The sequence below is a fragment of the Elaeis guineensis genome, chromosome 9 (assembly GCF_000442705.2).
Source record: "Elaeis guineensis isolate ETL-2024a chromosome 9, EG11, whole genome shotgun sequence".
Classification (NCBI taxonomy): Eukaryota; Viridiplantae; Streptophyta; class Magnoliopsida; order Arecales; family Arecaceae; genus Elaeis; species Elaeis guineensis.
Window position 1 is genome coordinate 11,509,705 of NC_026001.2, and position 15,590 is coordinate 11,525,294.

At 35.7% G+C, this 15,590-nt stretch overlaps 1 protein-coding gene across 3 annotated transcripts in view; it reads left to right on the forward strand.

Annotated features, from left to right (window-relative positions):
* LOC105051585 (agamous-like MADS-box protein AGL11) overlaps positions 1-15,590 on the forward strand; it is a 65,901-nt gene that overhangs the window by 45,286 nt on the left and 5,025 nt on the right. For all 3 annotated transcript variants that reach the window (XM_010932108.4, XM_010932109.4, XM_019852889.3), the window contains exon 3: positions 14,071-14,152. In XM_010932108.4, the coding sequence (XP_010930410.2) occupies positions 14,071-14,152 (82 nt within the window). The remainder of the gene's footprint in view (positions 1-14,070; positions 14,153-15,590) is intronic.

The window sequence follows — 15,590 nt, forward strand, 5'->3', positions numbered from 1 at the left end:
GGGCAATTGGTTTCCATCCCATTAAAAGAAAAAAATTCAAAAAAGATGGTCCAAATTGGATCACAGCTGTCTGATCCGAAGCGATAGCAATCAATAAATCTACTAAGAGCAAACATCAACATCTTTGCTTGGTTGGCCACCAACATGCCAGTCACCCCTCCGATGTAATAACTCACCGACTTAATATCAATCCAATTGTCAAGCCAGTGAGACAGAAGAAATAACCTTTTGCCCCTGAAAGATAGAAAATCATTGACAAAGAGGTCGACAAGCTCCTCGCAGCAGGCTTCATCAGAGAAGCTACTTATCCCGACTGACTTGCCAACATGGTAATGGTGAGAAAGGTCAATGAAAAATAGAAGATCTGCATCAACTACACAGATTTGAATGAAGCTTGTCCAAAAGATAGCTTTCATTATCGAAGATTGATGAACTGGTTGATGCAACTTCAGGCCATCGACTTTTAAGCTTCATGGATCCTTCACCAGATATAATAAATTCGGATGGCACCTGAAGATGAGGAGCACATAGCCTTCGTAATCGATAAAGCATATACTGTTATTGCCTTTCGGTTTGAAAAATATCGGAGCCACCTACCAACGGCTTGTCAATAAGATCTTCAAAGCACAGATTGGGTGAAACATGGAGGTATATGTGGACGACATGCTAGTGAAAAGCTCTCAAGCTTCAAAGCATGTTCGAGATCTGAAAGAAGTCTTTAGCACACTTCGATGACACCAGATGAAGTTGAATCCGACTAAGTATGTGTTCGAGGTGACTTCTAAAAATTTTTTGAATTTCTTGTGTCACAACGAAGAATAAAGGCTAATCCCGAGAAGATAAAAGCTATCATCAATATGAAGCATCCGAGCTCTAAAAAAAATACAGTAACTTAATGGAAGAGTCACCACGCTTAGCCGATTCATTTCTAGATCGACTGAAAGATGTTTGCCTTTTTTTAAGACTTTACGGCAAACGAAAAATTTCTCATGATCGGATGAATGCCGACAATCCTTCGAAAACTTGAAAAAGTACTTGGTCCCTCTGCCTTTGCTCACAAAATCAAAGGTCGGAGAAATACTGTATCTCTATCTGGCAACTTCGACTGAAGTGATCAGTTCGGTGCTCATCTAAGAAGATGAAAATCGAATCCAATGATCGATCTACTATACCAGCAAGGTGCTACATAATATCAAAATGAGTATTCAAGAGCGAAAAAGATGATCTATGCTCTGATTATATCATCGCAATAGCTTCGCCCATACTTCCAAGCACACCCGATTATGATCTAGATCGATCAGCCGTTGAAGGCTATCTTGCATCAACCTGATATTTCAGGTCGAATGGCAAAATGTATAGTAAAACTTGACAAATTTGACATACAATATCGCCATGTCTATCAATCAAGATGCAAGTTCTAGCCGACTTCATCATCGAATATACAATATCCAACAATAAATCAGAGAATAAAACTAATGATACAATAAAGCAGAACGTGACTCCCGAACCCGACCTAAAGTCGACTTGGGTGCTACACATTGATGGAGCATCTAATGCATAGGACAGTGGAGCAGTCTCATTCTTACAAATTTTGAAGGAGTGGTCGTAGAATATGCCCTTCGGTTCAACTTCAAAACATCGAATAATCAAGCCGAATATGAAGCACTCTTAGCCAACTTGAAAATCGCAAAGAAACTTGACATCGATAATTTAAAGGTCTTCACTAATCTGTAATTAATTGTTGGACAGATCAAGGGTGAATTTGAAGTCCGAGACCTAATCATGATGAAGTATCTTTAGAAGGTGAAGGATCTTATATCAACCTTGAAATACTTTGAGATCTTTCACATTCTAAGAACTAAAAATGCTCGAGCTGACATACTCTCTCGACTGACAACTACTTCTTTCAACTCACTGGATCGGACATTCGTCGAATATCTCAAACAGTCGAGTATCGACAAGGTTAAGGAGGTATTATAGCTCACTGTTGAACCAAACTGGATGGATCCAATCATCCAGTACTTAACAAATAGGACTCTTCCTATGGATCCCTCAGATTCAAATGATTCCGATGGACACCTCTCAATATATTATGATGAATAGTCATCTCTACAAAAAGTCATTCTCTCTCTCCTTATAAAAATATTTGGGACCAACAAATGTCGACTACGCACTCCGAGAAGTTCATGAAGGATTTGTGAAAATCATTTGGGGGGCAAATCATTAGCCTACAAAGTCTTGCGATAAGGATATTATTGGCCCACCATAAAGAAAATGCAGCTGAGCTCGTCTGAAGGTGTGACCATGCCAAAAATATGCGAATATGTAGCAACAACCGGCCAGTCAGCTTGCATCAATTATTGCTCCATGACCCTTAGTATAGTGGAAAGTTGACATACTTGATCCTTTCCCCCAGCATCTGGTCAGAGAAAATTTATTGTAATTGCTATCGACTACTTCACCAAATGGGTAGAAGCTGAACCTCTGGTGTAAATTATCAAAAGTAAGATGGAAGACTTCATTCAGAAATTAATCATATACAGATTCGGTTTGCCATACACCATCATTACTAACAATGGTCGGTAATTCGACAATCAAAACTTCAAAGAGTTCTGTGCGAAATTTTATATTATGCACAAACTCACCTCAGTCGGCCATACATAATCAAACGGAGAGGTGGAGGTAACCAACCAAATAATTCTGCATGGACTTAAGACCCTACTGAATGAAGCTAAAGACCTCTAGGTAGAAGAACTATATCCGATCTTATGGGCATACCGAATAACTCCTCGCATACCAATGGGAGAGATGCTATTCAATTTAGCCTACGAAACAAAAATGATGATCCCGCTCGAGATCGGATTGCCATCAACAAGGATCGAACAATACAGTGAGTCAAGCAATTTCGAATGTCGGAGAGCTGATTTAGATCTACTCTCAGAAGTTTGATAGCAAGCTCAAGTTCGGATGGCTACATATCGGCAAAGAGCAGTCCGATACTATAATGCAAGAGTCAAACCGAAGGTCTTTCGATCAGAAAACTTGATCCTAAGGAAAACAGAAGTCTCAAAACTTTTGGATCAAGAAAAGCTATCTCTAAATTGGAAAGGACCTTACCGAATAGCTGAAACACTCAGATCGGACGCATATCGACTGAAAACACTTGAAGGGTCAGCTATTCTCCGAACATAGAATGCCGACAATTTAAAAATGTATCATCAATAAAATCATCCATGTACATATTGTTCGGAATGAAATACAGAATTTCAGAATTTCAAAATCACAAGTTTCGATCGACTTCCATCAATCATCGACTATATGTCAGCTATTATTGTAAAAGTCCAACTATTGACTCTATTTCAATATAGAATTTATCTCGATTTTTACTGTAAAAATTAACATTAATTACACCGACTTTTCACTGTAAAAGTCAAGTACCGACTAGGTCTCGATATTAAATATATTTCAATTTTACTGTAAAGTCGATCATAGTCGAAAGACTAACATGCTAACTTAGTCTTACCTAAGCAGAACATTATGTCAATACGACCAAGATCGGATTAAAATTATACCGACTTGGCTACGGTCAGTCGAAGGATATTCGGTTTGCCACCGATTATCAAACGACATGACATACAAACTGATTAATCGTCGAACTCAGGATATTCGATTTATTATCGTTTATCCTAATTCTTAAAGTATGTCAAAAAGAACTACGTGTCTAACAGGTGATTCAACAAGATTCTATCGGATGATCGGTTTGCCGATTAATGTTCAATAGTTAAAAATTTGCATTGCAGACAAGCATAATCAGATAGAAGTCTTAACTTAGAAAAATTCTTTTCATTCATTATGAAGAGGTTACAAATTGGATCGAAGTCCGATTACAAGTGTCTGACTACAAAAAAAAATAAAACTACACCGATCAAACATCGTCGCCGTCTTTATCTCTTTGCTCTGGAGTAGCTTTAGGGATTTGGACGACTTCTGATGGTGGTGGTGTCGATGTTCTTCTTTCAACTGATACTGCGTCTTCTTCAGCAGCTCCATCTTCCGACCCTGGAGGAACGATGCTGCTCAAGTCGAGGTTCAGATATAATTTTTTGACTGCTCTCGATCGTCTTCATATCCGACCAGTAAGAGATGAATCTGCCTTCGAGGATCTCTTCCTAAATTCTTCTGAATCCTTGAAGTCCTCGATCGCTCGACTTAACACCTCCCTCGCCGACTCCGCTTCCACCTTTGCCAGCTCATGAGTATCGCTCATGCCAACTCAGCATCGGCTCGTATGGAAGATGACTCTCTTTGGCCAATGCCAGCCTTTCCAGACTGACCCGATGTCGTCCACGTTCGGCTTCGAGTTCGACAATACATCCATCTCGTTCCCGTCGAAGTCAGTAGATGGAGTGTTTCTTGCTCTTGACCTTCAACTCAAGAGTCGAAATATTTTGATGAGCCGACTCAAGTTCAGCTCCAAAAGATTTCAAGTCGTCAATCAATCGAGAGATCTCTTGCTGAAGCTTGGCCTTTCGCTCAGCTGCCTACTTAAGCTGTTCAAGGCAGTCATCTTCTCAGCATCGACGACTGCCACTTTATTCATCCACGACCGACGGAAGTCGTCAAATTTCTCATAGCCGACTTCCAAAGTAGATATGTCATGGATCAACTACAAACAGAAGATGAGTCGGATTAGATGTGTACAAAAAAAAAGAAAAAAAGGAGTAAAACAATTTACCCCGACTATCATCAGGTAGAAAGATGAGAACATCTCGACCACTGTCCTTTTTCTTCGACTCTCTCGATCAGTCGGGAGAATAGCGGCATGGAGAAGCCGCTTAGCCAATATCGGATTGATCAAGGCCGACTCATCTCTGGGCACCACAAGGTTAAAATGGACCATGTAGCCCTCGACGCTGCATCGTCTGCCGAAGTCATCGGAGCTTTTCTCCGATCTCCTGTCGGTGGCCCCATATTTGAAAGCGTAGAAAAACTTGAACTGGATTGTGTCAGAGAAACCCCTGCCAAAGGAGCAACCGATGAAGCTGCTGATTGCTCAGGTTCGAATGCAACCTCCACGGCTCGAACCTTCTCAGATGATGGAGCTACCGACTCTGCTGTGGCAGTTCCTTTTCTCGCCACCCCATCTGCGGATGGTGCAGTGAGAAGTGCTGTCGGGGCTGACAGCACCAGGACCGGCTTAGGAACCGATGGTACCTTGGGTTCCTCAATCGGCAGCTCGAGCTTGCGTAGAAGCGACAGCTCGAGCTTGCGTCGAAGCAGCAACTGGACCCGACGTTGAAGCAGCAGCTCGAGCTTGCGTTGAAGCAGCAACTGGAGCTTGTGCCGAAGCTGCAACTCGACTCTTGTTCGATGGTCGAGAAGGTCCAGCCTCAGACGCTATCCACTTCCTGGCAGCATGTTGACAAACATCGATGAGCGACACTCGCCCCTCGATTGCATAGCTGCAATTAGAACAAAAGTTAACACAATCCAGAAACAAAAGAAGAATAAAGTTAGGACTATACTATATCTAAGTTGGCGGCCAAACTAAAGCCAGTCATAGAGAGCCTGTTCGGTCATAAGCTATCTCTGCGACGGGACCGCAATATCCTTCAGCCAATGGAAGTCCTCCCGATCATCGACCTCCACCTGACTGTTATCGTTGGGATTAGTTCTTGGATCGCCCCAGCGAGAAGAAAGCCCAAAGAAGAGTAGAAGAAGCAAAAAAGAACTGATGGATGATAGAAGATCGGTAATGAAAAAAGATTTTTCAGAGGTTGAAGAACACCAACCCCTGCCTTTGGATGAGGTCAGAGGACAAAGAAAGCAGAAAAAGAGAAGAATGAGGTACGGTCAGCAGTAACTGACACAACAAAGCAAAATGATTATTAACCGGATCGAATTCGATGCCAGCTGAGCAGGACAGAGACTGTAGTAGTCTAAAATATTTCGGACGAACTCCAAATTAAAAATCGAAGACCTGTCTGAAGTCTTCGACATAGAAGGCCACTGGCCGAAAGAGGGGCATTCATCCGACCATCAACACCAGGGGAAAAAGTTGATACTGTTCGGGATGTGATATTGCTCCTAGAGCCTTCGATGTTCGGTTCGAAAGTGAAGAAACCTCCACTTTCAACCTGATAGGAGTCGTCAGTCAGATTCTCCGATCGATCATCTCGAGAAGAAGAACCCCTAGTCATTGAAAAGAAAGAGGCTAAAGGAGATGAAGGATGACTCAAAAAGATAGAAGACTTAACCTGAAACTCAAAAGCAAGATAAGGAAGGAAGAATCTTTAGATGCTGGAACGATCCTCTGCAGAGCTTTCGCACAAAAGAGACAAATGAAAAGTAAAAGTTGGCTGAAAGCGACCATATATATATAGGATCTCACCGATCAGGATCGAAGCACTCAAATCAAGATCTCGCCAAATTTAATATGATGACATCTGAGCCAACCATTGATCGGACAGTTCGACGCATCTACTCCAGATTGAGCCAGTCACCATTATCTGCATGAACAGTTTGACCCAATGACTATATTCGGACACATGGCAAAGATCTACTAGTCAGAATCATATCGTCTAGCATCGATTCATCTTTTCGAAACGACATTTGACACTGACATCCGATACCGAATCATTCTGTCAGTGTGACAGTCTAATGATGATTCTGTACTCATTGAAATGACAAAAACAGCCGATGCTTATATCCGAAGAAGCTAGCAGCCAAATCGAGGTTCATATGATATGAAAAGACTCCCTTCGTCCAATGTGACAAATTACGTGGTGGCACACGTCGGATCACCTTGGATTGAAAGTAGGGGGCAACTGTTGGGTAAGTCAATCGATCCCTGACTCAAGTCAACCAACCCCTGACATCCAACTCAATAAAAATCAACCGACCGAATATATAACTCCGACTATGCATCGACTGACACCGACTCATGGTCAACGAACTGATTGACACTCGGCTACTACCGACCAACAGTAGAACAACCTCGACTTGAGACCGTCGGCATATCAGAACTACTGATCGATGGTCACTTGAATGTTCTATCGACATACCAAGATAACTGACATATAGTCGGTCAATCTGCTCAATGTGCTGTAACATTATGAACAGTTATCGACTATCACAGTAATTACTGAAAATTAACAACCCACTAACTCCATAATTATGGTCCGATAATTTAACGTCATAAAAAGCAGAACCATATGCTTGACAGTTACATCAGATTCATCTATAAAAGGAGGTAAGGAACAGTACTGATAAGAACTTCTGACCAAGCTATGCTACACTGATACTCAAATCTACTAATGTTTATCAATTCCCGCTCTGACTTAAGTATGGAGGGTCCCTGCCGGATACAATTTGGTCTGTGAGGATGCTATTTTGCAGATGCTCATCACTGACGACAGACGATAGGAATTGACTGCAACAATATTAAAGAATCTTTATCTCTATTGCAAATGGACTTAACACAATAGTATAATCCCACATTAGAACTTATGAGTCAGATTATTGTATACTTTGTTCGGTCTTCTTTTTGTGTAAACGATCTCTCCTCCGTAGAATCAACCCAAACATCAAAAGAAAAAATTATATAGCAGATATTAGCAACTTAGATGTCTACTAGAGTCCACCGGGGTCCATTACCAAGCCCCTTGAATACCCTCACTTAACCCCTCGAATCAACTAGAGAGATAATGGAAGAGAGGAGAGAAAAGGAAGAAGAGAGAGAAAGAGAGAAAAGAAGGGAGAGAGGGTGCAATAGAAAAGAAGAAAGCAGACAAAGAAGAGAGAAACTCTGTCTCTCTTCTTCCTTCTTAAGATAGAGGAGAGCTCTTCTCTTCCCGCTTCGAGATGCCAATGACCCAACACCAGCACACGACAGTGACCTCTCGCAGCAGGGGCTGTGGCAACCTCCTACGGCAACCCCATCACAGCCACGTTCAGTGACAGTCACCAATGCGGCGAAAGAAGGAAATGAGAAAAAGAAAAAAAAAAGGGGGGGGATGCCATGTTCTTATTGTAAATCTAGTAGTTTGCTGGTTTAAATCCAAGCAACGCTGACTCCCCTATAGACCAAAAGAAAGGATGAGGAGTTCTAGACACTACTTTGGCTTCAGTGACATCTCACGGTCGGTTCGTTGGAAAATCCCAAGGATTCCTCCATGGAGGCTCACAAACAACTCGGAAGATTTCTCATTCATGGTGGATGGGATTCGGGGTCAGATAGTTAGAGGGAGAGACTTTTGATAGATTTTGGCATGCCCTAGGTAAATTTTCTCCGACAGGATTGGAGAGGCAGTATTTCTTTTCCTTGCTCACATGTACAGCACGTGCGACTCTTTTTTCTGAATGCTTTAAAATTCATGCAAGAAAATACTCTTGGGCTTGCCATTTAATGGACCGGGCCCTCACAATAAAAACAGCCTAGGTTGACCACTTGTGAGTGGGAGTAGACTCCCTAGATCACGGAGATGCGAGGCATGAGTTACAGGTTGGTTAGGTCTATTTTTCTTCGACGACCATGACCTAAGGTTTCAGAGTCTTCTGAAAGTTCATGGCAACTCACCTTCGGTTCTTTCAGTTTTCCTTTAACCTAGGTGCTCCCTTTACCTCTGCATGCTCTAGTAGTCTGGTGGCCAAAGGAAATTTATCATCTCTGACATAATGAGTCTGGGTTGCAAAAATCATCCAGGGTCCAAGTTTCTAGAAAGAATAGGCATTGTTCAAGTAGCTTTGCAGGTGAATAAGCTTCAAAGTAGAAGATATGCCAGTTTTGTTCTTTCCGCAGACTCTAGTAGGCCATTGAAACTAGGCAATGCCATACAGGCTTCAGAAGAGATCTAGATAGTTATTTATGCTAGCGTGTCTCTTCAACGAACAATGGAAGAGAAGGAACCGACACGTGTTGCAAGATTGGCTTCCAGAATAGTTGAGCGTATAAGTAATCTAAGAGGAGATGGTTTCTGTCCTCTTCTTCTTCATAAAGAATGCAAAAAAGTGGAGCTGGAAAATACTTTTTCCTTGGATTTTTTGCTGAAGGAACTCTGTTATTATGAGAGATCGAGGAAGCTTCTAGTTAGCTTTTGCAAACTGAGCCTCCATGATTGAAGAACTTATAACAATTATTAACTATGAAGGTGCTTCCCCATTTCCACGGCTGTATCAGGTTCTATTGAGACTTCCACCTGGTTGAGTCTCCCTGAGAGTTGGCGGAGTTCCTCTTCACCTCTCTCGATCATAGATTATCTCGAAAAAGGTTTCTGAAATCTCCATTACTCTAAAAATCAGCCACTATGCTGCTAGGTTCCTGACATTAGTAGAAACAAGTTAGAAATGCTAGTTTCAAAGGTTCCTCTCATATCCATTGATCGTGCCAAAATGCCACTTGTTTGCCATCCCCTATCTTGAAGGTTACTCAGAAGTTAGATAAGAAATGGACCTTTAGGACGCTTTCCAGGCCTGTAAGAGATACCTGAGATCCTTCGAAGGTGTTGAAGTTGGAGGTTTGTTCCTGATCCTTGAAAGTGAGTCTCACTACTGTTTTCCAATGGTAGAATATTGATCTCATCTATTTCTTTTATTTACCGTCTTTCACGTCACTGAATGACAGGCTATGATAAGGTTGAGATGAACACTAGTGTCACACAGTAGCATGGATTTATAGGTGGTGGAAATAATAGAATTCGTCTATATAAGATGACTTTTTATATAGTTTTAAGTTATTTAGGAAACATATTGTGTATTTAACTCAATATTTTTCTGAAAGATCGATCACTATCACTTAGTTAGGTAAGAATCTCAAACTTTGTAACTAAGAGTGTGGCAAGATCAAGACATACACTTTTTATTAAGCTTCATTATCATTATGTTAGGGTTTGATTATTGTAGAGAACTACATGTGAATTTTTTTTAGCATCGTCTTATTTGATCTAGGTAGACTAACTCCTTTTTAAAAATATGATATATTCAATGTACCTATTTATATGCTTTCTTAATCTTGTTTTCCAATGACGACTTAATAATGTGTCAGACCTTTGAAATACTGACATGAACTATGACATCCATTCTTATTCCTTCTATCAAATGAACAACAAATCTCAACCTTGTGCTATAAAGTCCTCAACCTTATACATCCACTGAAAATTTAAAAATAAAATAATGCGTCTCAGTGAAAAGCTTAACTTGATATTGAAGAAGGTATGAGCCTATCTATTGGTACTAACAAGTAGCAGATATAAGATATTCAGTCTTTCTTTCTCAGAAACATCTCGTATCAAAAGTTATTTATGTGATATTCCAATCACCTTAAAAAAATTCAGACATCTATATAGATCCCTTTCTTTCCACTTCGTGCCTATAATCTTAGATTGTATGGATTTTTATAGAGATATAGATATTAGATGGAAGAGATATCTAATATGTTGCACATTTTCTTTATATTTTTATCTATTCTGAAGAATATTTAAGCTTCAGTCCTCATCTTACCTTGTCTCTAAGGATATTTGGTTGTGCAAGTGGATTGAAAGTGACTTTCGGGTACTTTCTAAAAGTAGCATTTCAAACGTCATTTTTCTAAAAATAAGCACTTCTACTCTTTGGTTTGCTGCAAGAATTTTAAAAAAAATACTTTGATGGCTTTAGGTGCTTGATTGCATGGTGTAGAAAGTCAATTCCAACCATTTTGGATGTTTGGTTAGTTTTGATAGTGAGATTATCTGTTTTTAGTAAATTAGTCTCCCTTTTACTAATTATAGAAATAAAATATATTGTAGAACACATATTGATATATCAAAATATTATTATATTATCAAATATATTCAGGATATTTAATAATATTATATATTTCTTAGTATGTAACGATACTATAAGAATGTGTTGGATGAATACTTAAATACTTAAATAACATCATATATTCATGATATATCATCATATTATTTTTTTATTCTCTCGATACTTAAATAACATTTTTAATTATATCTAATGTGAACTTGACCATACTTCGCTTGATTAAAATAATAATTTTGAAAACTATTTGTTAACCTCTAAGTAGTTCCAAACTAATATTTATTATAAATTTATAAAAATAATAAAATATTTATTATTAAAATAATATTATTTTACTATGGCTTATATTGGTCTTCAATCCTGAAATCATTGATTACTAAAATAAGGAATTAAAATAATCTTACTTATTAAACATATTATTAATTATTAAGTAAAATTTATTATTTTATTAATAATTATTTTATAATTTTTATATTTTTCAAGTTGGCATCCATGAAGTCGTAAGCAAACATTTCAACAGTCAAAGTTACATACCTAAAGTGAAGATGATAATTAATCAAACATATAAATAAATTTTTAATATTATTAAAAATATAACACATCATGAAGAAAAACTTTAAAATCCCAAAGCCCATTGCATGCATCATTTCAAATCTTTATATATCTAATATAGTAATAAAATTAATTTACAGCAGATCAAGTATAAAGTTTATTGCTTCATAGTGCAGCCGCCGTATAGTCCTTTTTTTCATTTCTTACGTAGAACTAAAAATAAGTAAAAATAAAAGACAAATTCAAACTAAAAAAGAAACAGTAAACTATGGGGCTCACATAGCTTGGATAGCCCATGATTGTGAGAGCTTTTGATCATTGATGATGATGAAAAAATATCTATGTTCCTCATATCAACTCTCTCCAAACCAATCTATGCATCATCGCCCCATAGGTGGTGGTTCCAATGTCTACCACACATGCAGCCATCAAACTAAATAAGTATAGAAGTGATAAACATAAATTTTAGCATTACAACAGCCTATAAACCATTCTACCATTCACATTACTTATTGGCTGTCAATTAATATCCAAACAAGATGATATACAAACAAATACCAAAATGTTGTCAACCTATCAAGATATATATATATATATATATATATATATATATATAATATATATATATATATATATATATATATATATATGTAATATTTCATGACAAAAAAGTAGAAAGCTACTTCACTTCTGTTTCAACATATACCACCAATAAAGTATACATAAAATAATGTATCCCATAGCATAGTCAAATCTATGAAAAAGCTGAAAGAAGACCTCATGTTCAAACTAATAAATAGCAAAATGATTAATAAATATGAGTATAAGCAACAAACCAACTATACAAATCCATGTGCATATAAGAAGATCATTGAGTCAAAGTTTGAAAGTTCATGTCATCGAAAGCCATTAAAAAGAAACCTCTTAGGTAGCTCCTCCAAGAGGCTAACTACTTAAGCTACTCGGCATTGGATCATATATAATTTGGTGGTTGTATCAATTGCCATATATATATCCTTCTAAGTTGCAACCATGTAGATGACTAATAAACTTATAAAAAAGATATTGAAGATCATATTCACAACTATCATCATAACTTATGAACCAAAAAAAATAAATATATTTAAACCATATAATCCATCACCAAAAATAAAATCATAATAGTAATATTGTAATGGACCTGTCAACAATTATGGAAGCCAAATAGTCAAATAGAGGTGAAAAATCCATCACAGATGAAAAATATTTAGTAAACAAAATTAAAATATTGCAAAGATAAAATTTTATTCTATGATATAGATATATTCACCAAAATTATTGCTAAATGAATGCATAATAGAAAAAATCAACCATCTTCTCCTTCATTGCTGAATGAATGCTAATTCAAAGCACAACTCCCTTTATGAAATCAATATAAAAAAAGCAATTTAAGGATGTATTTTTGTCTCTAAAAAGTGCGAGATATAGGATAGGATGTTTAGTATCCTTTAGACATGGTTAGTAGGCTTACACTAAGTATTTTAAGGTTATATTTATCACTTATAAATTATAATTATTTATTCAACAAGAAAAAGAGTTAATGATGTTGCAAATAAGGCTATACTTAAGTAATTGCATGCCACTTCTAAAGGAGAAAGTTCCAATTGTGAACCTTGAGAGGGTTTGCCAAATTGTTGGACATGGATAGTTATTCCATCAATTCTTTCAACATTATTATTTTTTAAAAAAAGAAAGAAGTTGATGTCTTTGTTTTAGGACTTCTAGTAATTATATTTATGAATCATTTTAATATCTAAGTACAGTATATTTTCATTTATATGATCAATAGTCTCCTATTTATTTGTATAGATAACAAGGTCCAGATACTCTACTTTCAGATTTGTTATAGCTTCTTACTTCACGAATTAAATTGAGTTATGTTTATTAACATTTAAAGAGTTATTTTAAAATTTATATCTGGAACAAGCCTCCTAGAGTTCCAACATATAAATGATGGAGTTTGCTATTTATATTTGAAGACTAGTATTAGTGATGCTAGATATCTTGTTTAGGATCATCTTATCTAAAATCCTAATAATCTTGTTTATGACTTGTGAAACATGATGAGTCAAGTGGTTCTAAGTTCAGCTTTTTTATAAATAGATTCTTTTGATGTTATGCAAAGGTATAATATCCAATTATCTAGAGATTCTTTTTTCCATCTAGTGTGACATGCATATGAAAAATATTTAATGTTTTAGTCATTTGTTTATATGAATTTGCATATATCAAAAGAAGCATTTTTTCCCAAAAAAAGAGAAAAAATGATATTATGGAATATGTAAACAAGTAGAATGGTATATATTTAGAATTAGAGTAACATTATAAAATTGTATACAAATTTTATTGCATAAAACCCTATTTCATGTAATAGTAACCTTCATACAACATTTGCTTCTACTGCTGTTGAGAAAGTTGTACCATTTGAGCTATATTTCTGTAAACTAATTGAGCCCAATTTAAAAAATTTGAGTGCCAAAAAAATCATATTTAATCACTTGTTATGGTTGATTTGGCTCTCTCCTCTAGGATTCTTCAGTCCACCTCTAATTTCATCATTTGATACTTACTCAAAGCATTATCTAGATAAATTAAGTGTGATATTTTTTATTCTTTATTGATTTATGTTATATAGAAAGAAATATTATATAATGTAGATTAAAAGCATATAATTTTTTTCAGCATCAAATCAACCATTGAGAGGTACAAGAATGCATGTGCTGATAGTTCAAATTCAGGTGCTATTATAGATGTTAATTCTCAAGTAAGTAGATTTTTCTCCTTCTGCTTGTATATTTTTATCAATTCTTACTACACCGTTATAGGTTAGCAGATTAGCATCATAGAATTGGTAGATGGATTTGTCCATCTTTTGCATCAAGAAGTAGCTTCTATTATTAATAGACATTAATGATCATAATTTTTTATTATTATCATTTTCACATATCTTCCTCAAATATCTTGAAATGTTATGTTCAATTTCTATTTCTCTTTGATAGGGTTTATCATTTTTAACTAAAACTATTAAAATGGGATCAGAAAACTTATCATTCTATACATTTGATTTTTATGTTTTTAAAGAACAAATGATAAAGCTTACCATAGTGTAATAAAGTGTGAGATGGCTTATTGGTTCACAAAAAATTTCAAGCAATGTTTTTGTATTATTGTTAACAGAGTCAGTTCAGTTTACATCCTTTTCACTTGAAAACTAGAAAGCACTACTTTCTAGACTATTCCTGATGTTTAGTTTGAGGGCAAGCAGATGATATACTATATGACCTTAGATGCAATTATCCTTGATAGCCAACTGTGGCATGTATATAATTTGAATTGCAAGTTATATTCATATATGTCTAAGTTTGATCTTTTGATGGAGTTGTGATAAAAATCATAGTGTAAAAGAATATGAAAAGCTAATTAGTGCCTTATGCAAATACTTTGAGCATTGACAAGAAAAACCAGTGTAAAATAATATTATGATTTTGCATTTCAATGACTCTTTATGGTATGACTTTAAAAATAAGTGTTTTCATGTGGTATTAATATGTAGAACTCGTTTGGTTCATGGGAAGAACTTTTCTTCCTAAAAATTAACTTTCAAGTAACTATCCAAAAATTAACTTCCAAAAAAGTAACTGTCTGAAAAGTTACTTTCTAAGAATATAATTTTGATATGTTTGGTTGACCATGAAAAAATAGCTTATTTTAGAGTGGCTTATATTTGGTTGAACATCCACTTCTTGAAAAATTTATACAAAATATCTATTATACCCTTAATAGATATAAAATTATACATTTTTATTCCTAAACTTTGTATAAATAATAATATTATATTTATATTTATATAAATATAATATTATTATATTATAACATAACATTAATATGATGCTAATATATATTAATATTATATTAATATATTAATATAAATACTATACTACTATTCATAAAAATATTATATTAGTATAAATATTAAAATAATATTAGTATATTATAAATATTATAATATTTATATCAATATAAATATTAGGATAATATTAATATTATATTATATTAATTTTGTAAGATAAAAAAAATAGAGACTTGGTATATATCACTATTTAATATTTCATCCTAACCATCTATTGATATTTTACAAGATCTTAATTAACTATGGATCTTAAAAGGATATTTTTGAAAAAAATATCATTAATTTCGAACAA